At 49.8% G+C, this 22,000-nt stretch overlaps 8 protein-coding genes across 8 annotated transcripts; 4 read left to right on the forward strand and 4 right to left on the reverse strand.

Moving 5' to 3' along the window:
* Positions 1–88: 88 nt before the first annotated feature.
* IPI3 (putative ribosomal assembly complex component Ipi3) lies at positions 89–1,884 on the forward strand (the record flags this gene model as incomplete). Its single annotated transcript, XM_043282760.1, has 2 exons — positions 89–436; positions 499–1,884. 2 exons carry the CDS (start codon positions 89–91, stop codon positions 1,882–1,884), a joined length of 1,734 nt encoding a protein of 577 aa, XP_043140107.1.
* Positions 1,885–2,335: 451 nt separating this feature from the next.
* ACHE_70429A (uncharacterized protein) lies at positions 2,336–4,896 on the reverse strand (the record flags this gene model as incomplete). Its single annotated transcript, XM_043282761.1, has 2 exons — positions 2,336–3,516; positions 3,567–4,896. 2 exons carry the CDS (start codon positions 4,894–4,896, stop codon positions 2,336–2,338), a joined length of 2,511 nt encoding a protein of 836 aa, XP_043140108.1.
* A 4,371-nt stretch (positions 4,897–9,267) lies between these two features.
* Positions 9,268–10,132, reverse strand: ACHE_70430A (uncharacterized protein; the record flags this gene model as incomplete). The annotated part of the gene is made up of 3 exons (XM_043282762.1): positions 9,268–9,739; positions 9,794–9,891; positions 9,947–10,132. 3 exons carry the CDS (start codon positions 10,130–10,132, stop codon positions 9,268–9,270), a joined length of 756 nt encoding a protein of 251 aa, XP_043140109.1.
* Positions 10,133–10,587: 455 nt separating this feature from the next.
* Positions 10,588–11,223, forward strand: ACHE_70431S (LYR motif-containing protein; the record flags this gene model as incomplete). The annotated part of the gene is made up of 5 exons (XM_043282763.1): positions 10,588–10,638; positions 10,709–10,873; positions 10,978–11,040; positions 11,094–11,143; positions 11,214–11,223. 5 exons carry the CDS (start codon positions 10,588–10,590, stop codon positions 11,221–11,223), a joined length of 339 nt encoding a protein of 112 aa, XP_043140110.1.
* Positions 11,224–11,688: 465 nt separating this feature from the next.
* ACHE_70432S (uncharacterized protein) lies at positions 11,689–13,990 on the forward strand (the record flags this gene model as incomplete). Its single annotated transcript, XM_043282765.1, has 2 exons — positions 11,689–11,700; positions 11,753–13,990. The coding sequence occupies 2 exons, from the start codon at positions 11,689–11,691 to the stop codon at positions 13,988–13,990; spliced, it is 2,250 nt and encodes a 749-aa protein (XP_043140111.1).
* Positions 13,991–14,788: 798 nt separating this feature from the next.
* Positions 14,789–17,454, reverse strand: ACHE_70433A (putative histone-lysine N-methyltransferase (Ash1); the record flags this gene model as incomplete). The annotated part of the gene is made up of 4 exons (XM_043282766.1): positions 14,789–15,536; positions 15,589–15,788; positions 15,837–16,210; positions 16,266–17,454. The coding sequence occupies 4 exons, from the start codon at positions 17,452–17,454 to the stop codon at positions 14,789–14,791; spliced, it is 2,511 nt and encodes an 836-aa protein (XP_043140112.1).
* Positions 17,455–18,482: 1,028 nt separating this feature from the next.
* erf2 (palmitoyltransferase ERF2) lies at positions 18,483–20,321 on the reverse strand (the record flags this gene model as incomplete). Its single annotated transcript, XM_043282767.1, has 1 exon — positions 18,483–20,321. One exon carries the CDS (start codon positions 20,319–20,321, stop codon positions 18,483–18,485), a length of 1,839 nt encoding a protein of 612 aa, XP_043140113.1.
* A 672-nt stretch (positions 20,322–20,993) lies between these two features.
* ACHE_70435S (uncharacterized protein) lies at positions 20,994–21,711 on the forward strand (the record flags this gene model as incomplete). The annotated part of the gene is made up of 4 exons (XM_043282768.1): positions 20,994–21,137; positions 21,197–21,240; positions 21,384–21,585; positions 21,661–21,711. The coding sequence occupies 4 exons, from the start codon at positions 20,994–20,996 to the stop codon at positions 21,709–21,711; spliced, it is 441 nt and encodes a 146-aa protein (XP_043140114.1).
* Positions 21,712–22,000: the final 289 nt, after the last annotated feature.

Below are 22,000 nucleotides of genomic sequence, written 5' to 3' on the forward strand. Positions count from 1 at the left end.
AAAAAAAAAAAAAAAGGCCCAACGAGACTTACTACAATTGATTCATCCTTTATATAATTTCCCCCTCGTTTCACTCTTGTAGCTCCTCATGCTCTCAGAGTGCTTCATCGCGTCGACTCTGACGTCCGGCAAAGCTCCTGCATCAGCATCGCTGAGAGATGTTGGAATCTGCCTCCAAGAGTTCCAGCCTGCTCCCGCGCTGCGCTCCACCTTCAAGAAAAGCTCGACAGCTGGCAATTGTTTGGCAGTGAGTCCGTCGCACGTGTTCGCGGCTCAGTCGGAGAAGGCGATTGTCCACGTATATAGCAGAGAAAAGGGGAACCAAGAAGCAACGGTTCCCTTCCCGGAGCGGATACGCAGTCTTGCGGTTGCGGGCGGTAAGAATGGCGATATCTTGGTGCTGGGGACAGAGGGTGGTCGTTTGATCTTGTGGGAGGTATGATATGCTCCTTGACTTTCTCGTTTGGCGTTGCGAAATCTGACTGGAAGGTCTGGTAGACCTGTACCGGACGTCAAGTGGCTACGACGGCGTCGCATTTACAACCGGTAACCTCTCTCGTGGTCGATCGTACTTCCAATTTCATCCTCTCCGGATCATCTGATGCGAGCATTCACGTGTGGTCATTGGCAAACATTCTCTCCTTCATCAAGCCCCCGTCTGGCCGGGATCGACAGCAACCAAACTCGCCCATTCGCACATTTTCTAACCACCGCGCTGCTATAACATCGATCGCATTGGGCCACAGTGCTGGCCGTTACAATATCGCCGTCTCGACCGCAAAGGATAACACCGCGGTTGCTTGGGACTATCATACAGGACGTGCCTTGCGAACTTTCCTTTTACCCTCCTCAGCAACATGCGTGACATTGGACCCAGTCGACCGTGCGTTCTACGTGGGATATGAGGATGGTAGCGTTCAATGCGTTGAGTTCTACAAGAATCAGTCCGTTCAACATCCTCTTCACGACCCGTCGTTACAATCCACCCCGGCCCAGCCGTCAGCGGAGGACCGCTGGCTACCTCCTTCGTCTGACACGGGCGCGGTCCAGTCGCTTGCCCTATCGTACGATGGCACTATCCTATTAACCGGTCAACATAACGGAAAGGTTCTTTCGTGGAATGTCGCTAGACGGAAATACGCCACGATCGTAGCCGACTACACACACCCTGTAACCAACTTGTCGATGCTACCACCAAACGGGCTACCTCACCCATCCCTCGACCTGACAAGGATAGCGCATACGATTGTCAAACCCCGATATGACCAGACACTCTCCGAATCATCAGTGAATCCAGGCGCTGTTCCCGCCGACTACGCCTTCCAAACCCACCTCCTCCCCACCCCCAAAGATACCCAGAAATCCAAGACAAAAGCCGACCCCTTCTCCGAAGCCCTGACCCACGCCTTCTTCCCAGACTCAATGATGGAAGAAGGCCTCGCCGAACTTGCCGCCCTTAGCCAAGGCCAGCAACAACCCGGCACTCAACAACCATCCTCATCCACCGTCCACTCCACCCAAGCTCTCGAAGACACAACCGCCAAAGACACTCAAATCGCAACCCTTGAAGCCGAGCTCTCCATACTGAAAAAGAAATCCACGGTCAGCGAAACCGCCCGCCAGACTACCACCGACGAGGCCACGAAGCTCCGCTCTGACCTGATCCACCTGCAGGATTACGTCAATGAGCTGCATCAGAAACAGGAGCAGGCGCAGCGGGAGAAGGTGCAGCGGCAGGCTAGAAAGGAGAAGCGTGAGGCGAAGAGGAGAGAGGCGTGGTTTGCGGCTGAGAAAAAGGGAAGGAATGGGGATGCGGTGGTGAAAATGATGGATTTGGCTGATGGGGCGCAGACTAGTGACTCGGATGATCAAAGTAGTGATTGAGGGGGTTGATGAGGACATCTTTTTGTATTTTTGTTCTTTTGTGTCTGGCTAGGTTATGTACCTTGGCCTTGGAAGGCCCAGGCACGGTGATACCCCATGAGAGAAGGTGAAACTACGACCAGACGGCGAGGATGACCCGGTTTCCGGGTTCAGACCAAGGCAATTGTCAAAGCCGCGTCCAGAAAAAGAACACAGCATCCAAAATAATAAAAGTAGGGCTTCTTCGCAGGCCCCAAAGACTCATTCTTCAAATAAAGACTCCATTGTATACAAACGTAGACTGATTGACTATACATATCTATACACAACCACAACAACTAAACTTATGCACATTGAGTTAAAGCCCAATCAAACCACCCAGAAGAAGACTAACCCGAAAGCAAGAGAATGAAGGAAAGTAAGAAGAGAAAATCCCAAATATACACCATTCCAAACCAAACTCCACATAAAGTCAACCGCCAGCCTTCGTCCCATTTCCCATCGTAATCGTCCACTCACCAAAATCAAGCGCAAAGTTCGCCTGCACCCCCGACCTACTCAAATCCACATCATAGTTCCCACCATTTGATGTCGAGTACGTACTCTTCAGATAGTGTCGGATATCCTCTTCTGATTGAATTGCTGCGTTGAGCGTGCCTGTCATTTCGAAGATGTAGAGGATGGCGACTTGGGAAAACGTGAGGGCTTTTTGTGGCACGCTTGTGGCTGTAGATGTGGGGTTTGATGTAGATGTAGATGTAGGAGACGTAGTTGGGGTGGTTGTTTGGGCCGTGGTTGTTGGTGCTGAGGTAGTTGATGTTTCAGAGGATGATGTTGTTGACGTTTCCTGAGGCGGCGGGGATGCGGTCGTGATATCAGTAGCTGTGGGTAAGGGCTCAGCTGTTGGAGAAGAGTCGTCAAAGATGATGCCGTTTATTGTAGCGACGGCATCACGAGCAGCGAGGGTTTGCGATGCCAGGTCATCCAGCTGTACAGGGAAGAACCGACGTGTCTTGCTTGAAACATCATTGATTGATACGAGCTCGTTCTGCGTCGTACACGAGACATTGCTCTTGCTAAAAAGAGCCATAATGGTAACCGGATCAAGGCGAATATTGAATGTCTCCTGAGAGTCCTGGAACAACTGCGGCAAACCACTACCCATCGTCGCGGTTTTTGATGTCGAACCCCCGTCGATATCAGTCGTGGTACAGCTACTGTCACCCGCGATAGTACACTGAGATCCTGTATACCCATTCGTACAAACGCAAGAACAAACAGATCCGCTGGAGACGCTAAAACCCCCGTTTTTACAGGGGTGGGATGCTTCACATGTTGATTCGTTATTCGCTCTGTCCTTGGGAACTGCAACGAGGAAGATCGGGAGGAGGACAGCGAGGGTTATGATAATGATGACTGCGACGCAAATCAGGATGAATAGCCAGAGGGGCATTCCGCAGCAGCGGCGTGAACGTTTTGCCGGTTTCTCCTCGGCTTCGCCGTGATCAGAGTGCGAGTTTAGAGTTTCTATGTTGTGCAATGTTGACCGCCTCAAGAACATGGGCCAAGACGAATATCCTTCTGTGTTACGTCGTGGAGGGGGAGGGAAATTTTCTAGAGTATCCTGCAGAGATCCGGAGTTGCGATGACGATCTTCAAGTTGTTAGTTTAACTGGTACATCTAGTCGTTGGTTCGTACTTACTCCACGGTAGACTCCGAGAATCGTTGCTGCTACTCAGGTTGTCATTCCCACTTGCCGTTCTCCCATGATCTAAATGTGAAGCGAGTTTAGTTGCCCGCCGGATCAGATCAGGCAAGCTTGTTAAGCTGCCCCGAGCTTGGGCATCACGGACTGCGTCCATGTCCAGACGCGGAGGCCTGCGTGCGCCTGGTCTTTTGTCGCTCATCGTAGGCGCAGCTCTAGGTAACCCCGGTTGATTTCCCGGGTCATGCTGGAACTCAGGGCGTGGTTGGCCAATATCCAAGACGAATGCTCCTTTTTCGAGATCGAATTCGTAAGAACGATCCGAGAGGCTAGAGTATGACTCCTTTGGACTGGGGACTGGAGCTCTCAAATCCTCATCTGCAGGTGTTCCAGATAGGGCTCGCCCGATAGTACTTGCTTCAAGTGCTCTAGACTGGCCCTCTGAAGGTGCAGGAGATTCCGAACTGGGCTTTCGAACCACACGCAGTGACGGTTTACCCCTTGTTCCAACGCTCGCGCTCCTCACTAGGCCTTCGCCATTCTCTTCGACAGGCTTTTTCGCTTCCTGGCAATCATCAGACTCATCATCTAGATATGTTCCAAGGATCTCGGACTCGTGAGTCGGAGAACCATAGTCAGAAGGTATGGCCCTACTCGAGGCATACGAATCGTCCACGTTGGTTGGGCTTTCCGTTAGCTCCTCGGGTATTGGCGATACGGATGATCTGCGACCAAAAGTATGTCGAACCGAATTTGACGGAGGCGGCACTAGACCGGCAGTCCTCCCTTGTTGCGGAGGAAGGGGATAATTGAGAATCGACAAGACGGAGTCAGTATCTGAAAGGTCTTCGTTGAAAATAGATACGTGAGGGTTACTCCGCCCTGATGGCGACGGGGAGTCCCGAGGTGGAATCCGGCTAGGGTTCTGATACGGCGAAGGCTGTGAGAACGATTGACGGGGCTCTCTGGAATGTAGTGGACTAGGTGCAAATCCTGGGGCGCTTCTCTCTGAATAAATGGACGGTGACGGCGCATCTGGACGAGGCGGACGACGTGGCGGGGGTCTTCTCGGAATAAGACTGGCTTGAGGATCAAGAAAGTTTCCAGGCATTGTACTATTATCCGGCAGGGGCCATTGTGTCATATGCAAGGCCTTCGAACTAATAGAGCATACATCGCGTCGGTCCTTGCTTGATTCAGGTTCCTGTACTCTTGGACGTTTGCCCGCTTCCAACATCTGCCTTGCGCGTTGGACGGATCCTTTTCGCTCCGGAGCTTTTTCCAGCTCAGAAAGGGGGCCCGGATTACCCATTGGGTTCGGATTCATTCAATAACGGATAGGAAGATCGTATAATTCCTCGTAGACTGTTTATACTAGAGTGATCTTTGGCGACACTTCAGTTGTTGCCCAATGAAGCCAGTCGTAGGTTCGGCTCCGTCTGATATTGGAATGAGTTGAAATGGCTGATTTTCCGTGGAGGAAGAAATTTAGAAATCAAGTGAATGGTAGCTGAATCGAAAGCGAAACCGATCAGCAGTAATTGTCAGAGACAGCAAACGAATGGACTTGAGACCAAGCTCAAGATAGTAAATCGAACGTAACAGAGGTTGGAATAGGCAGTCAACGCCTCTCTGCAGGAGAAAAATAGTATGAGCAAATGGTGCAGATTGTGGCGCATTGTGCAGCAGGATACTTACCATATCAGGATAAAATGTCAAAGAAAGGAAAGAATGGGATGCAAGTCAATTGTCAACACCACTAATATCAATCTGAGGATACTTCTGGAAATAATTCACTAATAGAAACCCCTGGAGACGTCAAAGTAGCCGTTAGCCAGTCCATTGTACTCTGTTTGTTGGGGACGTCCACTCACAAATCCATCATGAAGAACAGAATAAAAAGGCTCGAGCCCGCGGAGCAATAGAGAATGAAAATGCAAGAAAAGAAAGAGAAAAAGACGAAGAAAGAATTGTCAGACGCGACATTCTGGGTGGTGGGTATCAGAACAAGGGTTTCCCTCAGCACCCCAGCACTCCTTCACGCTAGCCTTCAGATATTGACATTACCTCCGAGCATTACATGGGTGTAGAGTATGGGATATAGCCACTTTGGGAAACGGCCTAGTTCGAGCCAAGTGGAGTGATGCAGAGCAAGGACGTTTTGATCGTCGGTCCTAGGTATCAGCTGCATATTAACGGATGTGGCGCAATTGGGGAGGCTAGAAGCGGATCATTAGGCCTGAATTGACCAATTCATCGCGAGTCACGTTTCCGATTGACCGGAGAAGAGGATAATGGAGGCATGCTCGTTTCAATCATCTGCGTCCATTGGTATCCGCATCGCATTATTTACTTTTTGCTTTTCGGAGATATCGGGCGACGCCCAAACGCGCCGTATCCAATAGCGTACTCCGAAGTACACTGGTCAGAACCAGCTTTATTATCGCTCCGGAGCAGGTGAATCAGTCACATATTGGCAGCGACCACGCAGCAAATGATATTCCGGGATCTGAAGGCCAAGTGGAGAGCGCCCAGGTCGGTTAAGGCCGATTCGTCTCATCCTGAGCCGGAGGCGGACCTAGGAAACACTATCGCGGCCGACCACGCGCTTGTAATATTAACCTGAAACCACATTTCCGTGTCAGCATTTTTAAATAGTCAAGCTGTGACAATAATGGTCAGACACCAACCGATAAATTATCCGAACCGAGCGATAGGCGGGAAATGGCATTGCACTGTTATTTTTAGGGGTCTGGGACTCGATTAGTATATAGTAGTCGAATAAATCGTAGTTGAAATGGTAATATTCCTAGTTGTTGATGAAATGATTGCTATGGGAGAAAATGAAGAGAAGAAGATCGTCAAGTCCCGCGATACAAACACAGAAGATACAATGACGCACTACCAGTTACCAGTAGAGAAAAATTTCTACTGCTCTTTTATTAACTAGGCTCTGCTGCCATCATCATTGTTGTCTAAAGCCATCCTGATTCAAGTCAGACATGATAAGTCAAAACGAAATCATTATTGCCGGCGCTCTTACCAAGACACTGGAGGGACTCGACAGGATAGGATCCAGCCTAGAATCACCGAATGCTGAGAGTCATCGCTTGCAAAGGAATCTGGACATCTACAGAGATGGCGAGATAGCCAAATGAGTAGAAATGCTGAGGGTTTTTTGCATAGATGCTGTTGGGTATGGATTGTACCTGTTTATAACCGTTCTCCCCTCGAAGCCTGAGGATGTTGCTCGTTCCAGGAATAGCACATAGCTGAAGGTACAATGACGCCGGTATTTTATTGAAATAAAGAACTCCATCGCTCCTTCTACTTGCTATTCACTACAACCCTTACTGTATAATAACGGTTATCTCGAGCCAACTATCACACCAATCTGACTCAAGCCAAACATGAAGCTCCGAGACGCAAAGCCTCCAAAGCCCGGGAAAAAAAAAAAAAAAAAAACCACCACTGATGACAACGAAAAACAATGGGTTACAGAGAAAGTCAAAGGCATCTCAAGATTATGATCCTCAAACATGGTGATAAGGACTTGATGGATCCTGGACTCCTTGACGATTGCCAGTTAGCTGAGTGGGAGGATTGAGGAGACACATCAGAAGAATGAGACTAAGGGTCCTATCTAGAGATATTTTTGTGGTCTATGCTCTGGTGTATGGAGCGTGTCGGTTTGCTGATTCTGCATTTCGACAACCGTACAAGTATAGATGAGGCATAATGACGCTACACATCAAAAATAAACCTTTTTTCTTTCACTACTTATCCTGGCCAGTTAGAGCACGAAAGACCTAACGCCTCAATGCAAAAAGAAAACACCATTGGCGAGGCTGTCGCCAACGAGGTACTAAACGGAATCAATCGAGTGATGTCCCGTCTAGACTCCCTTCAGGATGAGATTGAATCCCTGCGCGATGAGACTAAGCGCCTGTAAAATGAGAGTGGACACTTACAGCAGAGTGATGATTCCTATTGGGACGAATTTTGAGAGAATGATGTGCAGAAGTGACGGTCATAATCATATTGATGTCTGCTGGGGGATATGGATTCATTCTCTGATGATGTATAATGACGCCTACACATCAAGGACAAACTCTTTCGATTTCTTCCTACTGGACATTCTCCAAACATTAGCCCATGGAGCACGGAAAGTCAAACAGCATTGCTAGCAACAGCGAGAAATTAGACCACTTGGCAGAGCAAGTCAAATCTCACCTACAAACACTCCACAATGGGAATCAAAGCCTATGGAATGAGAATCTGCGCTTGCGAAGGAAAGTTGATTCCTGCATATATGAGGAGATGACCAAATGGACAGGATTGATCAGGGTCCTTGTCTTTATATATGAGGTGAGATATGGACTCGGTTACTCTTCCTTTTCGATACCGGAGATGATCATTCTGAAAGGCGTTTTTCGTCTTGATTTTTTGATATTTATAGTAGAAATGATTGTAATGGAGGACACAATGAATTAACAGAGTATGACGCTTATACACCCAGGGTAATGGAAAAGAAGAGTAGAGAGAGAGGAACACAAGCCTCTTTAGAACCCTATTACTACTTCTCGCCATTTCCTTAAGAGAATATTATACGATGAGTATGCTGCACGAAGAAGACATCGAGGCATTTGATATCATCAATGGAATGGAAACCTACCTACAATCCCTTCAATACGACTACCAACGCCTACGTGACGAGGATTCTCGCCTACAAAGCGATTAATGGCACTTGCAGAAGAGTCTTCGATCCCCACCGAGATGGAGAGAAATCCAGATGGGCAGAACTGCTGAGGGCTCTTTTCTTCATGTATACTACTGCGTTTGGAATGTACTTGGTCATACTAGCGAAGCCTTTGGGGCACATTTGATTACGCCTAGATGCGTTGGAATTCAATTGATGAATGTACCATGACGCCTACACATGCCAGAAAACAAACTCCATCTTTGGCTCGTTGCTCTTACTACCGCGTTCAACAAATGTCTCCCATCTTGATCCAAACCAGACATCAACATGGCTATAACAAAACCGATGCAAGAGACCGAAAGACTTGATCAGTTAGCAGACAGAATCGAGACGATTGTGTCCCTCCACGGTCCCTCCAATCCCTCCAGAAGCAGAATTAAAAATCACAAGATGAAGATCAGCGTCTGCAGAAGAAGCTCGATTCTAACCGAAAGCCAATTTTATGGGAGATAGTGCTAAGCGCTATTGTTTTCATCTATGCTTTGGGATTTGGATTGTATTGGTTGTTTGCATCCCTCACGTGAGAAAAAAACTAAAAAAAAATAAGCCAAATGTATCTTCAAGTCAGAGCTCTCAAACACGAAGAACCGAAAGTCCCAGTCTCGCAACTAGTCGCGACTGCACCCTACCTACAGAACTGCAGAGAGAATCAACGACTGCGAGATGAGAAACCGCGCTTGCAAAAAGAGGGTTGATTCCTTTCTGGGAGAGTTTCAAGAGGCGCTGAGAGTTGTCTTTTGTATTGTTTTTTTGGTATATGTTCTGGGGCATGGATTCTACCTGCTTCTCAAATGCCTGTTCTTCGTAGATTTAGCACCATTATGCCACTGTACTGAGAGATAAATCGCAGCCAAATAAATGTAGTTTGTCGGATTCCTCATGTATTTTATCGATGTCATAAGCAGAATGTTGGTATTCTAGTCTTTGTACGCATCGCTATGAACCGTTGTGATTCAACCGATTTCGCACCTCTTCGATTTTCTTCTCAAATGCTCGCATTTCAACGATGACATTCGCCAGCTCCGATAAATGCTCATTTACAGCTTCCGTGAAGCTCTTTTGAGCACTCCGAAGAGATGGCGGGACCAATATACCATACCACGTTATCGGATCCGAAGAACCGAATTTCTTGATAGGCCTAGGTTTCTGGGCTGTGAATTCGGTTTCCAAATTTTCTGGGGCACTTGCATTGTCTGGTTTTCGCGTGCTGTTCTCGCCTTCCTTGTGGTGGTCTGGATTCTCATCGGATGGCGCAGTGTCCGAAGGGCTCTCGGAAGTCCCCTTATCCTTTTCCTGTTCATAACCACGGTTGTCCGGTGTATATTCAATTGCGAAGGTATGCCCATAGTCCTTCGCTTCAGTAGAATCCTCCGATTCTTCTGTCTCTTTTGAAGGAGTACGTAGTGACCTATTTACCCCTTTGATTAGCAACAACCCAGACCTGGACTATAAATCAACTTACACCTTCCTCGTCGCCTTCATCCGTTCATCGTAGTAGTCTGCGCCATATCGTCGACCAGGCGGGCATGTGTAATTGGCCTGCGCAAGAGAGAAAAACCCCTAGTTCGGTGTTAGGATACTTGTCATTCCCGAACGCTATCAATGATCATCATACCGAAGACAACCGTTTTGCTAAATCTGCCTGTAGTTTCTGATGCCTATCGAGCAGGTGCAGATATCGCTCTAGGAGAGTATCTAATGACTGTAGCAGTTCGGCAGAGGCGTCGACTTCTGTTTCCTTTCGGACCTCCGGCGACTCGGAGGTATGGCGGGAAGCGGGGGGAGTGAGAATTTGCGCCATTGGAGATGAGAACGGGCTGCTTGTATTTAGACCTTCCAAAGTAGTTGTCTAATCGAGATCCAACGAATAAAGCCGCGTTTGGGCGGGTGGTCGTTGTGTACAACACGATTGAAGGAAGCAAGCTCGGCCGAGGGGTCCGGCTAACTCCGTCTCCGGCGAAGGCAAGCACAAGAATTTCCCGCCTGCGCTCTGCGATTTAACAACGCCTGAGAGAAATAATAGAAAAAGGACGAGATATACGCCGGGTTAGAGTGCGAAGTGAGTGTTGACAATTTCCCGACTGCCCTGACGTCAGGTGTCCCTTTTTTCTTTGCGGAACCGTTATTCAGCCAGTCGTTCTCCGACTGCGCTGGTAAGCTTTCAAGCGCCACTTTCGTTTTTGCGACTGCAACACTAAACATCCTTGTTGGATATACAGTTTTCTCAATACCTTTGTTATACTCGACGCTGCCATCATGTCTGTGGCCGCATTGAACCGGGATACTGCCTTCCAAGCACGGTCTCTGGTATGTCTCGTCCATGAACTACGATACCCCATCATGTGCAGCCTAGGCCAGCTGACATTGCCTGCGATAGTTCCGTTCTCTCCTCCGTCAATCGTCGCAATTCTCCGCATTTAACTTCCGTGAATACGCCCGCAGGAGAACGAGGGATGCTTTCCGCGAGCACCAGAATGAGAAGGAGGACAGGAAGATCCAGGAATTGTTCCAGGAGGGGTTGCAGAACTTGCGGATGATGAAGGTTAGTGGGATATCAGCCCCCGGGATATTGTCTACAAAAACAGGAAGAGATTATGATATATGGGTTTTGCATCGTGACTATCGCGGGTTACTGACTGTTCGCAGAGGCAGACCGTTATCAGCCAGTTCTACCAGTTCGACAAGTTGGTTGTGGAGGGACAAGAGACGGTAGGCTTCGACCATCTTAAAAATTCTCGGGCTCTATTCTAACACGCTTTTAGGGGAAACAAACAGGAGGACAAGGCGATATCGTCCGCCAGAAGGATACTGGGTAAGGCTCCCTGACTCCCCGGTCGTCTGCTTGTGCATGAATTATGAGTGGCTAACGATTGCCGCTACAGCTGGGATTAAACCGCGCATTTCTATCGTTTCTTTTTGCAGCCTGCATTGAAGTTTGAATAAAAATATGATTCTGCGTTATCGTTTCTCATGATCGAAGGTATTCTGGGGAAGTACCGGAGTGAATAGACTAAGCTGCCTTGTATTTCTACCGAGACGCCCTGATGTTACTTAACTCATTACGAGCTTCAATTCCAACTCTCTACTCACGGTTATGTTTTCCAGCGTAATCTACTCTTTTATATGAGTGCGAACCCCAAGCATACTTGTGTCGTAGTGTCCGCCGGAAAGTCACGTGGAATCCTCCCGTATCGCAACGCGACGGACTCTGATGCATCAACCACCTCTTTATCGGAGTTGTACTTGCGAACGGACATGCAGCGATTCGTCTGAATTCGCATAATCGCTGCATCAGTTGAATCGCTTTGCATTTCTTTGATTGCATATTGTGACAAGATTGCAAAATACCCACTCACAATGCCCCCTACAGTATGTCACCTCACCTCATGGACCCCCATCACAGCGCGTTAACATTTCCCAGTTCAGATCCTCCCGATCAGGCCGCCACCTAGGTGAAACAACCACCGCCCGCACGCGCACCGGCCAAATCGACCACGATGTCTTCGAAGGCCTCCCCGTCCGCCGCTGGACTCGCCAACACCAAATGGTCTCCCAAGCCCCCAAACCCGACGAAGCAGAATCCATCTTCCAAGGCCCTGGCGGAAAACAAACTCTCCCGGAGCACCCCATGCCAAGAGATAGTCAGTTGTTGACGCCTACAAGTAAGGCGCTTTTGCGCGCCGCGCGCGCCGGGTGTATATATATTAGACAGGCGCCGAAGGAGGCTGAGGACATCAACCTTATTGTCAACGAGGAAAAGGAGACGACAGACGCGGAGGAGGGTGGCGCTGCTGCCTCGGGGCAGTCGAAGGCGGAGAGAAGCTTTGTGACTAGGAAGTGGATGACGGTGCCGCGGCATATGGAGCCGCCGGAGGTGGAGTTTTTGGCGAAGAGACGGCCGGGTCTGCCTTCGTTGTATGGGGCTGCTGCTACGGGTGTTGATGGGACGCCTAATGTGCCTATGAGACGGACGCGATTTAAGAAGATGGACCCTGCGACTGGGAATGTGTCTGTGTATGAGGCTTGGGTTCCCGAGGGGCATCGCATTGAAGGGGAGATTACTGCGGATGATCAGGTTGTGCCTGGTAATGCTGAAGCAACCGTTAATTCCGAGGCACCCGCCCCAGGGACAGTGGTTGAGGGTGTTGGAACGGTTAACGCTGAAGGTGTGGTTGTTGCAGAGGCTGGCTCTGCGGCTGTCATGACTCCTCCGAAGCGGAGGCCACCTCCACCCAAGCGAAAGGGTAAGGGCTTCAAGGGTAGAAGAAAGAAGGTTATGTTCGCGCCTGGTGAGGGTGTTGATGCGTCTGCCGTACATGGCGCTGGAGCTGCCGGCGACGGGGTGATGGGCACGGATGGTACCAAGTCTGAAGACGGCGATGTGTCGCGTGGTGACCAGGGTGGTCAGGAGGATGAGGATGATGATGGTGAAGAGGGTGAGGAGAGCGATGAGGGTGATGAGTCCATGATGGATGCGAAGACGCCGGAGACGCCTGCTGCGGAACCTGCTCAACCTACCCAGACTCCCCAACCTGTTCCTGCAGAGACGGCGCCGGAACCGCAAGCCCCTGGTGATGCATCACCAGTAGCTGAACAAACTCCCGCTCCCGTCTCAGACAAGCCTAGTGATGAGAAGCCAGCCCCTGCGGATGTAACCATGACAGACTACCAGCCTGAGCCAGCAGCATCTGAACCTCAACCAGCACCTGGTACACAGCAACCAACTGCACCAGAGCAACCAGCACCCGCTGCGGAGACGACGACCGACAACCAGCAGCAGGCAGAACAGCCCGCTCTCCACGCTCCGGAAGAGTCCACGGAAAAACCACAAGAGACAGTCAAGACAGAGCCTGATCAACAAGAAAGCCAAGATGCCATGGATACGTCAACAGACCAGCCCCTCGAACAACAACAACAACAACAACAACAACAACAACAGCCGCAAGAGCAAGAGGCAGCTCCCAAGCCGGAACCAGAACAACAAGAACACGATACGACCACCACCGAAAACCAAGATGCGGATGTATTGGGTACTCTCGAAAGAAGTCTGGATGCTCCTGCTAGCAGCGAACAGACAGAAACTCAACCAGAACCTGAAGCTGAGCCTGAGCCTGAGCCTGAGCCTGAACAGATACAGGCCTCGACTGAACCTGCTGCACCTACACCAGCTGCCGCAACGGAAACAGGGCCAACAGAAGAGCAGCCATCGACAGATAACCGGGAAGTTGAAAAGCCCGCTGAAGAACAGCAGCAGCCGCAGCAGCAACAAGAACAGGAACAACAACCCAAAAAAGAAGTTGAGGATCGGCCTCCTGTACAGCAATCAATTGAACAACCCCAAGAACAAGAACAACAAACCAAGGAAGAAGTCGAAGACCAGCCTCCTGTACAACAGCCAATTGAACAACTACAAGAGCAACAACAGCAACAACCCGAAGGGGAACAACAACTTACGGAAAGATTTGCTGCTGGGCCCACGGAATCTTCTAAGCATTCTGCTGAGCAGCCTGCAGAATCACCCGCAGAACAACCAGAAGAGGAACCTGAAGCCCAACCTCAACCTCAACAGGAAGCAGACGAAGCGCAACAACGACAAGAACAGAAACAGCAAGAACAACCACCAGCACCAGCGCAGGAGGGAGAGCCTGGTCAGAACTAGGGTATCTGATTATATTTTATTGATTAGCAAGTCAGTGTCGACGTCTTTTCCTGGTGTATAGGGATCATAATTGAACGGTTTTCAAGGGAAATTTACCATGCATTTGGTGTCAGTGCCAATGTTAATTTATTAAGACAGGTAAAAAAGCTATTGGCAAAGCATTTCTTCCCTTATCTCTCCTTAAAATCTGCAATATGCGAATACCAGAACGCGCAGTATACCGCTACTCTTAGTACAAGTCTAACGGAACCAAATGATAATCAATTCCTACCTCATACAAGATATTGGATACATTTCTACCATTCTCATCCCATCATTCAAACAGTAAACAGACACAACAATAAACGAGTCCAAATAAGGTAATGAATGAACAAGATACGACTCTCCACCACCGCGAATCAACCGCCAGATAGAAAATAACAAGAACCCAATATTATACCAAAAAATAAGAGGGACAATATTAAGGAGGGAATAGGGGAAACGCATGTAGACAACAAAGCAAAACGCCGTCACGGGGTACCAAGGTAAAGGCTTTCAAATAGAGGGAATAGGATAAGAATGGGGAAGAAAGTCAAAGGAATATAAAACAAGAAAGTAAATAAGACATGACGATCGAGTTGTTGGATTGAGTTGGAATGCCTGTGGTTATCACGGGCTGGGTGCATGTTGAAAATCCGTCGAGAAAGTTGGCCAGAAGAACCCAAGAAACCAATAGAAAGGTAACCAGTACCGGTGCTGGCGCTGGGCTACACTCAGGACCTGAATTGCTCGCAAATATACAATCGAATTGGGGTTGAATCATTTCTTGCCAGCCTTGACACCTCGCCCGGTTTTCTTTGGCGCAGTACCCTTAGCAGCTTTGGCGGTCTTGGTTCTAGCACCACCCCAGCGACCACGACCAGCCTTAGGTTTGACCTCTTCCTTCGCATCAGTTTTCTTCTTATAAGGGCCCCGCTTCCGACCCGTTCCCTTTGCCGCAGCAAGGATCTTGGCCTTGGTTTCTGCCGATGGACGCTTAAGCGTGGATGCTGCTTTGGTCTTGGATGGCTGGGCCTTTGCTGCAGGCTTAGCCTTGGTAGTAGTGCAAACTGTCGTCTTGACCTTGGCCTTGGTTGTCACCTTGGGCAATTTCACATTGCGCTTGGTTCTGGGGGCAGTTTTTGTCGCAGTTGCAATTGCAGTTGCAGCCTTGGACTTAGTGGTGGCCTTTGTGGTTCTCTTGGTCGTGTACTTCGTAGCCGGTTCTGTCTTCTTTGTCGTGGTTGATCGTGAAACAGAGGCGCGCGATCTTGAAACAGCCTTCTTGACCCCAGTCTTAACGGTCTTCCGCTTTTTGTTCAGTCGTGACGCTGATTCGTCGATGACACTTCCAATCTTTCGCTTTGTCGTGGTCTTGGTTTGTGTCTTCTTCGCGCTCGCGTTTTGTTTCTTTTGCTCTTCCCTCTCCTTCGACCGTTGCTCCTTTTCCCGCGGTCTGGGCCCCAATACTCCGCGACAATTGGCCGAACCGCACCGGCACTGTTGGACATTCTTCTGCGAATAAGGACTGGAGTTCTGTCAGCTGAAGGTTGGACTTGTCACAGGTTTCACAAACTCACTCGAAGTTGTAGTCGTAGGTCAACTCCTCCCCTGTCATGATGCCACGGTCACCTGCGAAAAGCGCCATGCGAGGTTTGCCAGCAACCGTCCATTTCTCCATTCGACAGTTTGGTTCACAGGAATGGTTCACAAAGCGCGCGATGGAACCTCGAGTAGCATCGATGATCATGTTTTGGTCAAAGTACATCAGGTAGTAACACTGCATCGAGTTAGCTATAGTCAGTAAATGGTCTAGGAATATACACACCTCGTTCTTCTTGTACGTCGTCCGCATACGCTTCTCACATTCGGACTGAGTGATGATCTCTCCCGTATATTCCACAATGATCTGGTTTGCTTCGAATGTGCGGTTACTGCGAACACCGTATCCACGATCTGACGTTTTGATGACCTCGACACCAATGTTGTACTTCCCTCCAGCCTTAGTTCGTTGCTTGAGCTCGTCGAAGCTACGGTTACCACAATCGCGACCCAGGCCGCAATTTCCATTGTCGCATTCGTAGAACATGTAGCGGTTTTGGCAGTTTTCGTCGCAGCCAGTGTCTGCAGTACACATGCATTTAGATAGCTCCATGTCTTTGTTGGCTCTCCATATGCTTCCTGCTTCGCCGACGAACACATCTAAGACCGTTAGTTTGGTCATCAAATCACTCAAAACAATGTTCAGGGAGCGTACTCTTGTTGGTCTTCCTCCACTCGTTGGGCTTGGGCTGCCCGGGAGGAAGTGGCGAGAAGATGTCGAAAGGAAGCTGGAAGTCTCTCCCATTCTGCAGCAACCTATCACCTGCGAACATGGGCATTGGAAGATACTTGCGCGGCGCATCCCTTTGTCTCCGCCTGAATGTAGTCTTGTTCTTCTTGGTTTGAGTAGGGCGAGTACCTTCCGGTTCTTGTCCGGAGTATAGACCATGCGCCAGCCAACGCTTGGATCTTCGGAGCACCGGAGCGGACTCTGCCTCCTCCTCCTCCTCCTCCTCCTTTTGTGTAAACACTTCTTCTTGTTGCGACTTGGTGGATGATGGTAGGTCACTGTCCGAAACTCGTCTTTTCTTGGCGGAAGGATCGTTGTTGGTTGACGGCGCAGGCTCCTCCTTGAGAGGAGCGATACTTCGAGGACGGAGGCTGGACCGGCGATCAGGCTCTTTCGCTTTCGCGCCCCTGGTCCGCTTTCCCAAGATAGTGTTAGCCTGCTCAGCAAGCCGCGATGCCACCCTCTCCGCAACACCTCGGCGAGAGGAGCGCCTCAATGTCTGTTCCTCATCATTGTCCTTAGACTCAGCAGTCCCCTCCTCCTTATCCTCCACAGTATCTTCCTTGCTTTTGTCTGCCCGTTTTCGTAGAGTCCGCGGCTGTATTGACATGTCGGCCTCTTCCGAAGCCGGCTCCTGAGAAGTCTCCGAAACAGACGTATCTGGCGTAAGCGGGTGTTTGTCCGTGTTCGCGTGGCTTTGTGATTCATTCGTTTCGCTAGCTTTGCTCCATTCCATCACCGCTATACTGTGCCGGAGACGAGACGAGGCCCTCTTTCCTCCCAAGCCGGCATTGACTGAGGTATCGCCGTTGGTAGCTGAAGAAGCATCATTACTCTCCGTCTCCGGAGTCTCCAGCTGAGCCGCTTGTAGGGAGGCGCGTGTAACACGTGTAGATCTTCGCCGGGCTACCGGTTTTTCCTTCTCGTCGTTCGAAGACGCGTTCTCGTTGTTGCTGGACGTTTCGGAACGGCTGTTTTCGGGCGTGAGGAGTTGTTCGGGAGTCTCGAGGCCAGTGATTTCGTCGATGTGCGTGTGCTCTTGGATCTCGATTTTCTGAGGGAGGTCGGTTAGGAGGGTAGAAGTCGCGGCAGACGCGACCTGGGTTTCTTTCATGCTGATTTCGCTCTTTTATCTTTTTTTTGCGGGTTGTCTGGTTCGTGGCGATAGGAAACGGAAGGAAAATAACGCAGCGGGAGGACTCGTGACCAGACACTCCCCCCTGGGGCTGTGGGACTGGTTTGGAAAACGGTGGGAGGCGTTGGGATTCTTCTCGGAGGTCCGGGGCTGTTTCTTATCAGGTGGTTGGACGGGGTCTGCCCTATATTTGCTATAGGAGGAAGAACAGAGAAAGAAATTCCAAAACAGGCAGACAGAACAGAAAACCGTGATCGCAAAGGAGGATGAAGCGACGATCTGGAGGGTGGAGAGAGGTTTCAATGGGACGGGAGAAGGGAGAAGGAGAAGAGAAGAAGTTGAGAGGAGGAAGAGGTGTGCGGAGAGAAAGACGTCTGCCCGCGGAATGCGCACGACAGCGACCAGTGTCTTTCCTTGTTTTGTACTAGCGCTTAGGATTCTGCCTGGTTATTAAGGAAGTTTGCATATTGGCTTCTTTCATGGCTTTATTCTATATGTTTGATCTTATATATACTCAGCCCGACTGCTTGCGCGCCGGCCGATATAGGTCACAACCTCGTATATTCTGACCTATAGTGAGGGTTTATTTGGTAGAAACTGCCATTGAAGGCAGTGCAATACTGTGTAGATAACTATTATTCTCTAAATATCTGCAGTACCGGAAGTGTAGCTATCATACATGTTCCTCATGTTGCGTAAATCAGAACCAATCCAACACCAAACAAAGATATCTCAAACAGGAAAAAAAAGTAGATGAACATGTGAAGGAAGTATATCAGTTGGAGAATCATACAAAATAAAAGATAATTGCCAAAGTGCTGCCGAAGAATTAGGGAGGAAAGTGCGTGTACATATGAGTATCACGTAATGAAGCCGGAATGAAACAGTAAAGGAAGGTATTGTGACCACAAGAATCCAATGAAATATGAATTGAAATGACCGATATGTCGAATGAATCAACTAAAACAAACAGAGAAGGAAAACAAGAGATATCGACATTGCTGATATTAACCCTGCTGCTCAGCAGGAACTTGCTGCATTTCGATGCCAGTCTGAGCCTCGAGATCCGGTTTCCGATACTTCCGTTTCTCATTGCTCAAGCGCTGGTCACCTGCTTCGTATGGCCGCTTGAATTCCATGTACGTTGGTGGACGGGGCCGGAAAAAAACTGATATCCAGTTCGTGATAACATTGCCCTGAGTAAACGGCCGGTGACGGTCTGCCTTGACAAACTTGTGTGAATTCAAGTACTCTCGTGTTGTCTCACCGCGTCCAACCAAGAAAAGATGGTATGCCCATAAAGAAGCCGGATAGGGACCGGCCAATGCTCCGTAGATCACCATGGCCCAGGGCACCCGCAAGGTATCGATTGCAGAGCCAAACGAGATGCCCTCGCGCTCTCGATACACCAGAATGTGCGCCAGACTAGCGCCAAGTAGGAAGAACGCGAGTATTGTCGAATAGCTGACAAAAGTAAAGAAGTACCGGTAGTTACGGCGACCGACACAGTTGTTGAGCCAGACACAGTGATGGTCCAGAGTCTCAACACAGTTGTCGCAAACCCGGCAGTGGTAGCAGCGTGGAGGCCGCCAAATATTGCAGGTCCTGCAGTATTTTACTGGCACATCCATTGCGGCCACTTCTGAAGTTGCCAACTTGACCATGACCCAATCATTCGTCGGTGGACCAATCGCCAACGGATCATCAGTGGGATCCGGTGGTGGCATCGGGTGAAGATTGCGCGGGATGACGCCAGGGTCCACGACAGAAGCGTGCACGAATGATGAAAAGCACACGCAGAAGACGTACGCAAATAAAATTGGAATTGCCGGTGAAATGTTGTGCCATAACCAAGGCGCAGAGTACGCGAAGAACAGTGCAGAAGGCACAACCACGAGAATCCCAGTCGCGATATTGATAGGCTTGTCTCGGGAATTTTGGAACCTCCCTCGAGCAAAGAAAATCGTGTTACCCATAAAATATTCATAATTTTTGCCCAAATGACTCTTAGCTGGTTTCTGGCCTTGCTTCTCAATCGATCTGCGGGACGAGGCGTTCGAGGACAGCCGTTCATGAGCTCCGTTGTCGCGACAATCATGGGGATGGGGCTTGTCCTGCATGGACAGGAAGGAGAGAGGTGACTTTTGCGGTTGATCGTGGGGCTCAGGAAACCTATAATTCGCCGCTGGCAAGTTGAGCTGCTGAGGTGGTGTCTTTTGTTGTATCCGTTCGCGTTCGTGCAGAAGTCTAGCACTTTCCCCCAGACTTCGTGCTGTCATATTCCCAGTAGGGCTTGCAGAGTTCGTTCGGTCTGGGATGATCGGATCCGTAAACTCCGTACCGCGCGACGGGGGAGCTTCATGCTCGACCGGTGGGAGCGATCCTTGATGGTGCGTGCTATTTGACACCAAACTGCGTCTCTTCTGGCTTGCCCGGTCATTCCAGTCATCAGTGGATGCGGACGCGAATGTCTCCTTGGTCATAGGCCGTCCGCGATGTGCCTGTAGTCGTTGCGAGGACATGGGACGAAAGAACCCTTGCGCAGTCAATGACGGAATGTGCGTTCTGCTAATACGGCTGGCAGAGCTGCCGGGCCTGCTGGCGACGTGGCTGGATGCTGCAATCGAACTTCTAGCCGGTGGGGGGCCTCGTCGCGATACGGAGGGTTGCGATCGCGGTGGCTGCGAGGATGCACCGGTGAAGGACTGTGATTGTTCGCCATCCTCCGAGATTATATCCGTCGCTCGAGAAGAGATACCCCCGACGGACGGCGGACGGGGGAGTCCTAACGCATGTTGCGAAGAAGGGAGGTTTATCGCATCGCCCGGTCCGCGGTTGTCCGCCATTTTTCCTGAAGATATACGTATCTGTATGTCTCGGTACTGAGAAAATCACAGGATCATAGTGCTTTTACTCGCGAGACGGAAAAGAGCGCGGTACAATTCGAAGAAGCCAGTGGTCGCAAATAAGGAGACGTCAAGGAGTGACAAGGGGTATGGATCCGACAAAATAATAAGGTAACAATAAAAGAGAGCGAAAGAATAAGAATAAAAGACCAAAAGACTGAATAATGTAAGATCCTGAGTAGCGATTAGCCTGAGTTGAAAGTATTGCCCCCTCAGGCGAAGGCAAAATGACGCCCCTGGGAAGAGATACATACAAACTTCTCGGAAGGCAAAGACTGAAAAATGGCAGAGCACAACACAGTCAGTGTCAGACAACTCTCACATCACGATTGCTGAGACGTTGGCGAATCATCAATTCTTAATAATGACAGACAGACAAACAACGCACGAAATCCCCGGAGACAGCAGCCCGACAGACGTGGTTCTGTTAAATCTTGAATTATTGAAGCCCGGCGCAAACCATGCTGACTCAGCGCCACCAATTGCCCACCGGCCAACGGGATGTCACCTGATGATGCGCCGGCAACATCATCCCCCAAGTTTCGGTTCTTCTCGCGATACCCAACCCTGCTGTTCCCTCGCGACAACAACGCTTGAGATAACTTCTCAAAAATGTCTTCGATCGCTGCTATGGCTTCCCGCCGGGCTTTTGCCCGTCAGTCCATCCTCCGCGCTCCTCCGCGCCGCTTCTACAGTGCCTCCAAGATGGAGGAGGCCGACCTCGAGAAGGCCCCCAAACGTGACCCCGAGCTCTACGTACGCCCCATTGGACATTGCGATTATATTCCTGAACACTTGGACTAATTGAGATACAGGTCCTCCTCGGTGTCATGTCCGGTGCTTTCCTGATCGCTGGATGGTGAATAATCCCCGTTCTTATTTTTTCTTGTCTCGCCTCCCCCACAATGGCAGCAAAGCCCGCTGCAATGCGACTAATTCCTCCACGATTCGCAATACAAACCAACATAATCACTAACGACAAATTTCTTTCCCTTTGTATAGGTACTTCGGCCGCAAGCCCACTTCTGTCACCTCCGAGAGCAACGTCCGCATCGGCCAGAGCGCTATGCCTTGGCATGCTGCTGAGGAGGACGGTAAGGTCTGCAAGTACCAGTACCATCCTCACGGTGACACCTCCCAGCCTCTCCGGAACGCTCCCAGCGCCATGAACACCGTCATCGTTCCCAAGGTCACTCTTCCTGAGGTATGACAACGAAAATAACAAGCATATTGGAAATCGCTGCAGACGGACAGGACATGCTTACTGACACGATGTTAGGACCTTCACGAGCGCTTCAACAAGCTCGGCAAGGAGGAGTGGGACTACTAGATCCGCAATTGAGTGTGAGTCCGAGCATAGAGTTGGAGCTGAAGCTGGAGCTGGGGCGCTCCTGATGTCGATTGCTGTACACTAGATTTACCGGCAAACGTTACAGTTTGGGGATGAGTTTTTCGTGCGTAGGTGACTTGTGCATATTTTGCTTTTGATGAAGATTGATCGAGTTCTTTCATTGCATGATCTGTCCCGACTGCGGACTATTACTCCGATATACTCCTCTCATATGGAGAGGGGGGAAGAAGATGAAGATTAGAAAGTAAATCTAAATACTGCCATAAAT

Source organism: Aspergillus chevalieri, chromosome 7 (assembly GCF_016861735.1).
Source record: "Aspergillus chevalieri M1 DNA, chromosome 7, nearly complete sequence".
In the NCBI taxonomy this organism is placed as follows: Eukaryota; Fungi; Ascomycota; class Eurotiomycetes; order Eurotiales; family Aspergillaceae; genus Aspergillus; species Aspergillus chevalieri.